The sequence below is a fragment of the Fukomys damarensis genome, unplaced genomic scaffold (genome assembly GCF_012274545.1).
Source record: "Fukomys damarensis isolate Sample0158 unplaced genomic scaffold, DMR_v1.0_HiC HiC_scaffold_2, whole genome shotgun sequence".
Lineage (NCBI taxonomy): Eukaryota > Metazoa > Chordata > Mammalia > Rodentia > Bathyergidae > Fukomys > Fukomys damarensis.
In genome coordinates, this window is record NW_022900914.1 from 45,699,020 (window position 1) to 45,707,096 (window position 8,077).

The following is an 8,077-nucleotide window of genomic DNA, read 5'->3' on the forward strand; positions in this document are numbered from 1 at the left end:
TGGTGGATCCTTAGGCTTCCTTAATCTCACAGGACTGTATAAATAGTCATCTGTATTTTTTTCTACTCCTTTTATGGTTTAATTTTTTATATTAGAGTATTTGATAATAGTTCTGAATTACACTAGGTGTATCAGTGTATTTGAGATGCCTTATCATATGTAAATCCTTTTAAACATTTCAGTACTGTTTCATTGACTTCTTTCTTAGAAAGGCAACAATGCACCTTTTACTGTTAATTTATTGTAGGACTGGGGATTGAACCCCAGGCCTTTACATTGAGCTATATCCCCAGGCCTTTAAAAAAAATTTTTTTTTTTTTTTGAGACGGTCTCACTGAGGAAGAGAGAGATAGCAGCCAGTAGTTGAGGGTCTGAATTTTAGTTCTATATCTAAATGAAGGTTTCCAGGAACAAGTTGGAGTTATGGATCCCAGAAATTAGACCTATAAGATAGGATTTGGGGGAAGCCATACAGATATAAGTAGCATGGACCTCAGAGGAGAAGGGATTTATACAAAAACATGAAATAATTATGTGGAAATAGAAATGGAACACAGAAAGATGCTACTCTGCAGCTACGATACACGCGTTCCACAACTTGCACTTCCACAGTGTAGTGAGAAGGTGCGTCAAAACAAATGCAGGTGTACATTGAGCCCTTAGGTAGAGTTAAAGATTTTATCAGCCAGATGCAGATCTGTCTTGTTTAGGAATGGAAAGTAGGGGTTTCGTGCAACTTGACATTCAGAAATTGGTGTGTCTGTTCAGCCCATGATATCCACACTGACTTCCTTCGAGCCAAGAGTTAGCCCTTTGCCTTGCCCACCCCATCCCAACCTTAGCTATACTTCACTCCCAGACTGCTGATCTTCCTTAAGAGCTTTCGTTTTGTCATGGTGTAGAACAATGGTGGTGAAGCCAAGGCACGTGTGCCGCATCAGACTGTTTGTTATCATCGAGAGCTCTGAGTGGTTTGCCATCACTGATATAGAATCTTAATTTTTATCATCAGGGATACATATTGCCAAAGTGTTTGTCCTCATGAGATACAGTAAATATGCCTTCACCCGGAACTAATACAAATAATGACTAGGCTAGGGTGATTCAGACATCTAAAGACCCAGCTGTGCTTTGACATCATTCCTCATTCCTTTCTGGTGACCCTATCAGCACCATCAGCTTAGAAGAGAACATCACCTGATTTTGTTCACTGATTTTGTTTTTTAAATACCACTTTCCCTCTATGGGGGATATGGAAAGACCCTCTGCGTGTGTGTGTGTGTGTGTGTGTGTGTGTGTGTGTATTAAAATTTATCTGAATGTGTCTCCTCCAACACAGAAGCTGTGTCCAGTTAAGCCCACTTTAGTCACTCACATATTCTAGTTTTAGCCTTTCTTCATTATGGGAACATGTGCTTCATTAAAAAATTAGCTAAATGGATGCACATTGAGGTGATACTCTTAAGTGAAATAAATAGGACATGCATGTGTAAATATCAAATAGTTTCTCTGGTGTGAGGAATATGAAATAGGAAGAAAAGTTGCAAAGGGGAAGGAGAAGTGGGAGGGGTACGGCAAAGGAAAGAAGGGAATGGAATAAATATGAGAAAAGGAAAAAATGAAAATAGTTTTTGTGAATAGGGAGGGGTGGAGGAGTTGACAGGGCAGGGGAATGGGGAAAAATAAGATACCAGATATATTGTATAAAGGTACAAATATCCAGTGATGAATGGCACTATATTGTATACCTAAAATATACCAATAAAATTAATTTTAAAATAAAACTCTAGTATTTAAGGGTATATTCTCCAAAATGTATAAAATAAAATAAAACGTGATATTACTGCATAGACTGTATCCCAACTATTTAAAAAGTAGGAATGATTATTTTACTGTTGCTTCTTTAACTGTGATGATTGTTATCTTCAGTTACTTCTTAAAGGATATGTGAGAATTGGAAACTGAAGGGAAGGAAGGGACTGTGCTTCAGCTGAACACTGGGATGGTAAATTAAGGCAGAACCAAAATGAGCTGAGTTGCAAATATATAGGTATATGTGTGTACATGTGTCTTTTTACATATATATGTATTTAAAGACTGTTTACTGCAGTTACTCAGGAGCTGTTTTTAATTCACATTAATCTGCTTTCAGAAATCTAAAAACCTTTTTAAAGGGTGTGTTGATAAAATCTGAGGTAAAAGTTTGGGTTTTTGTTCCAGTGTCAAATTTTCTCCTAAGTTTATGGCACAGGGTAATCCTTTTAAGCATTTCTCCTCCATCCTCTTCTTGCATCCTGAAGTTTTCCTGAATTCTAATTGTACCTTACTTCAACAAATTAAGGAGAATACTTTCAAGTAAAGCAGGAGTCTGTTGCTCAACCATCAGGAAACAGTTGTAGTCAGAAGACGTCATTTGGTCCTGTGTTTCCTATGGAAATAAAAACAGTAAATAATTGCACTGAATGTTTGTGGTTGGAATCCCTAAGTAAAGGGGGAATATTTTCCAAAAGTCCAGTGAGTTTTAATGCAGAATTTTGTCAGAAGACAATAGTGCTGCATGTTTTTCTTTGAGTGAAAATGTATATTGCTAAGATTTTTTAAAAAGATGGCATGGGCTTTGAAAAGAAGAGATTGCATTTTTAAGAGTAAAAATCTTACAAGTGAAAAATATAAAAAGACTTACTTATTTTCACCTCTATAGAATAAAAGATGTTTCTCAAAAAATAAAAAATAAAGGATATGTGAGGTTCCGAACAGCAATCTGTAGCATCAGTGGTGGTTATATTTGCGACTCTTAGGTATAGCAGTGACATCTGTCTTTGTGATAGCTCAGAGCATTCTCACATGTATTAATGTAACTGAACCTGAGATTACTTTTACAGGATAATGTATTTTATGTTCCAGGGGACAAATAACATGTTTGTCATAGGACAGAGGGAAATCTTAGATGGGCTTAATAGTAATAACCCTGCTAAATGCTGATAATGACTCCCTACTGTCATCTCAATAATTTGCTGTACCCAAGGGCCTGAAGCCAAGTGCAAGGGTCAGTGTACCTATTCACTGCATCTGTTAATAAAGTAAGGAAGGAAGCTGCAGTTGACAAGGTTACAATGGGCAGGAGTTTTGAGATTTGAGCTGTTGTGCTCAGACTTAGGGTGTAAGCTCTTAATGTCACACTACCTCTTTTGGTTCACTCCATTCAACACCTTGGTTTTTTATTTTAATTTTATTTTTAAAATATTGCTATTTAGTTGTCAGTAAATTTACAAAATATGTCTTACAGGAACAAGTGGTGATGAATTTGGACAGCAGGCTTCTGATTTTCCCTTTGTATATCTGCTGTAACTTCTTGTATATATCACCAGAAAAAAGAACTGAAAATAATCATCACCCAGAAAATCCAGAGAACTGAGGATCTCCTGTTGGAAACAGCAACACTTTGAAAACTTTTCAGGCTTGTTTTTACGGCCCTACTGATATTCATGTCTAAGGTGACTAACAATGACATAGGCCTTATGAACTGTACAGACAATACAGAAGATGTTTCTAATCCTCATTACATTTCTATGCATATATTCAAAAACATTTTAAAGCCAAGAAAATATCTGTCAAACCGTGCAAGTTGTCATCTCATGCTTTTAATTTAGGATTAGAAGAAAATTGCTATGGGTAAATTATTACACATTCTTTGCAACAGAATACATTAGCTAAAGTTTTGATCCTGCCTAATGTTAGTGAATTTCGTTTATCTGTAAATTTATTTTTAATTTGGTAAAAGAATGCTAAAGGAATTATTTGAACAGCCAACTATAAATGTTCTTTCAATTGGTGCCTTTAAAGCTATCTTGTAATCTTTTCAACTGCTCATTTTTATTCTTCCATTTAGTCCAATATTTTTCCAGTCTATACTTGTTTTTAATCATTAAAAACTTTTGTCATGGTTTTTGAAGACTAAGCTGAGGAACTTTTATTTTTTAACCGATGCATTTTCATGTTTATTTTCAAATTTAGCTCTCTTAGGCTTCTAAAAACTACAACAAAAATCAGCTTTAGACCTTCAAATGAACTCAGCCGAGGTAAAAATTAGTTTAATTTGAAGACATTCCTTTGCCTTACATGGTCTTGTCTTTGACAGTCTGTATACCTTTATTATTAGGTTTTGAATTATTTATGTACCAGATATTACACTTTTGAATATTTTCATGTTCTCTGATCTTTACAATTATTTATGTTCAAGTTTTAATTGGAAATCCCATTTCCTACTTAAGCTCAGGACTTTATAACCTCTGAATGGAGTGCCTTTGAGTTGTACATGCTATTAGAAATTTCATAGTAAATGTACATAAGGTTGGAGGATCTAATATTGAAGCTGGTAATAAAGCATTAATGTAAAAAAAGAACATATTTTTGTCAAAAATGAGATGTACACTTGTCATGATTTACGTATGTTGGCCTCTTGTGTTTATTGCTATTTTGTGACATGCTCACTTTCCTTCCAGTCAGAATAAGTACTTTTGTGGTTAATGTATATTTTTAGTATGTTTCTAAAAATGGGAATCATTTTTATGTATCTCTGCAAATAATAAATGACCATTTGGAAAAAGAATAAATTAGCTCTTATTTAAAATGGACCAAAAACCAATCCCTAGCACCACAAAGAAAACCAAACCAAACCAGATAAAATGGACAAGAAGAAAAAATCAAAACCAGAATTTTTTTTTTGCTTTCTAGTTAGATTTTTCCACATTTTTAACTTTTGCAATTTATTGACAGTTTTTCTTTCCCAGTATGTGTTCTTATATCATCATAGGTCTTACATTTCTTTTGTCCTTTCAGAATTCATAAAGGAGTGTGCATGTTTTTTTGTTGTTGTTGATTTGTTTATTTGTTTGAGACGAGGTCTTACCATTGTAGTTCAGGCTGGCCTCAAACTCACAGCAATCCTCCTGCCTGAGCCTCCTGAGTGCTGGGATTACAGGTATGCACACTCTCAACAGAATGATTCTAATATAGTGACTTGGCTCTATCAAGAGGCTATGGCATAAGCAATCCTTTATCCTTTATACACTAAAAAGCATAAATAAAATTTAAGTTGAATTCAAATTTTCATAAATCTTAGAAGATAAAAGTTTGAGTATACTAATGAAGAAAAGTAATTCTTTTGTTTCACTTATGTAAATTAACTGGCCAAATTAGAGTTATATATAGTTCCTGTCCATTAGGTATTTCCTGGTCAAGTTGCCTATGATTTCTATAGACAGGATAATTATTTCTTCTGTTGAGAGTAGATTATGGCTGGGGATGTAGCTCAGTGGCACAGCACCTGTCTGGCAAGCCCGAGGTCCTGAGTTTGATCCCTGGCACCAAAAGGAAAAAAAAGTACATAATATTCTCATTTGAGAAGTTGATAATTATTAGCTACTACTTCATATTGGTAGTAAAGAATCTGTTACTGTTTTCCTAGAACATACTTTTATGTGTTTCTATTAATGTACTGTTCTCTTTGATAGGATTATTTCCAATAAAGTGTTCATAGTATCAGCTGATGTATCATACAAATTTGTATATAGAAGCTTTTGTATTAGCCTCTACCAGTTTTTTTTTTGTTTTGTATTGCTAGGACTTGAAAGCAGTTCTAGGGCCAGGGATTTAGCTCAGTGGTTCTGCCACCTGCCTTGCAAGCGCAAGTTCCCAGGTTCAGTCCCCAATAAAAAAAAAAAGAAAAGAAAATAATTCTTGAATTTTCTTGTTGCTGAGACAAAACATACAACACCCAGAGTTAAAGAAGGAAAGGTTTATTTCATCTCAGTTTGTAGAGGCTTCAGTCCATAGTCAGCTGGCTCCAAGGCAGGGTGGCCTGGCAGGGCTGGTAGAAGGCAGCACAACGGAAGTAGCAAAGCAGTGGCAGGAAAAGCCACTCCCCTTTATCCCTTCCAGGCTACTCACTCTTCAGGTGGTGCTGCCCATACCCCCGGTGAGCCTTCCCATTATACACACACCCAGAGCTATGCCTTCACCACAGCCATTTCCATGTCTGTGCCGCTTACCCTGTATGATGACAACTTCCAGGACATTTCAAAAATTATATTTGGCCTAGCGACATGGTGTATCCCTATAATCAGTACTCAGGAGGCTGAGGAAGGATGGGCATGAGGTCCAGGACATCCTGGACTACACAGGGAGACCCTGTCTCAAAACTAAATTAACATGAGTATAAAATAATCACATTTTCTTAAGTATTTGATATATGCTATTCCTTGTAATAACTAAAAATATTAAATTTTATTACCCCATTTTATGGAGCCACAAACAAAGCTTAAGTACACAGGTCCAACATGGCAGAGCTGTTGAGCAGTAGAGCTGAAATTTAAACTCAACAGACAAACTGCGGAGCTCTCTTTAATTGTATTTTTAAAGTGTACAATATGATATTTGATGTATATACACATAATGAAGGGGTTTGTGCTTTAAGCAGATTAACATATCTATCACCTTCCATGGCTACCTCTCTGTTTTGTGATAAGAGCACTTATAATTTTTACAAAATTTCATACACTACACACTTTTATTTATTATATTTCTCCTCTTCTACATTAGCTGCAAGTTTGTACCCTTGACCTGTACAACTCCTTGTTTCTGCCTCACCCTATCTCTGTTAACCACTGTTTTAGTCTATTTCTATATATTTGACAATTTTTTAGGTTCCACACATAAGTAAAATGATACAGTATTTTTCTTTCTGTGTCCAGTTTATTTCACTTAGCATATGTCCTCTAATTTTTCATATCACAAATGGCATATCCTTTTTTAAAGCCAACTAATATTCCTTTACATGTATAGTACAATTTATACATGTAAACCACACTTAATCTAAAGCCTAGGCCTTGGCTTAGAGGTTCTTAGTCATAACACCAATGGCACAATCAGGGAGAAAAATCAATAAATTAAATCAAAAGTTAAACTTTTGCTCTGTGAAAGACCGTGTTGAGAGGATAATAAGAAAAACTACAGAGAAAATCACATACTTGACAAAGGACTCATTTAGAATATGTAAAGAACTCTCAAAACTCAACAGTAAAACAATAAACCACATAGAAGCTTGACAAGACATGAAGAGACATTTTACCACAGTGGGAACATGGGTGGTGAATAACATGGAACGAGTGAATTAGCCATTAGTGAAATGCAAATCAAGACAATGCAATTACACCACCAGAGTATCTAAAAAACAGTAACATCCCAATGCTAGTGAGGGTACAAAGAAATTATCTCTCATATATTGCCGGTGGGCATGAAATGGCTTAGCCATTCTGGAAAGCAATTTAGCAATTTCTTTTTTAAAAATTAAATATGGCTAGGTGTGATAGCACTTGCCTGTAAGCCCAGCACTCTGGAAGGCTGAGGCAGGAAGATCTCATGTTCAAGCACAGCCTGGGCAACTTATCAACTCTTGAAAACTCTTGGTTTAATCTAGAACCACACACAGCATATGAGTTAGCTCCAGATAAATGAACTTTTCTGTCCATTCAAAAACCTGAGCACAAGTATTCATATCAGTATTACGTGTAGTAGACAAAAATCAGAAACAAGCAAAATGTCCTAAAATAGATGAATGGTTAAACTGTGGCAGTCCAAACTTTGGAATTCTATTCAGCAATAAAGAGCAACAGACTACTGATAACACAGCAACTTGGATGTTCACAAGGGTATCATGATGATTCAAAATGATTTTAAAAGGTCTACCACATGGTTCCATTTATGTGACATTCTGACAATTGAAAAATTACAGAAATAGAAGAAAGTTTAGTGGTGGCCAGGGGCTGAGGGCTGGGGTGGAAGGTGCATGAATGTAACAGAAAGGGAGTATCCTGAGGAGCTCTTTGTAGTGGTGAAATAGTACTGCACCTTGGTTGTGGCTATGTTAACACACAGGATAAAGTGACAGGTGCCTGTGTCAGCACCCTGGTCTCACTATACCGTGGTTTTGCAAAATACACTTTCTGGGTGAAGGACACACAGGACCTCTCTGTGTGATCTTTGCAACTCATGTCAGCCTATAATTATCTCAAAACAA

The 8,077-nt window shown here is 35.9% G+C and overlaps 1 protein-coding gene across 1 annotated transcript in view; it reads left to right on the forward strand.

Annotated features, from left to right (window-relative positions):
- Window positions 1-4,674, forward strand: part of Gmcl1 (germ cell-less 1, spermatogenesis associated) — a gene marked incomplete at its 5' end in the record, with an annotated part of 36,894 nt that extends 32,220 nt beyond the window's left edge. The window contains one exon of the mRNA XM_010609826.3: window positions 3,287-4,674. Coding sequence (XP_010608128.1) covers window positions 3,287-3,415 — 129 coding nt within the window. The remainder of the gene's footprint in view (window positions 1-3,286) is intronic.
- Between the last annotated feature and the right edge of the window lie 3,403 nt (window positions 4,675-8,077).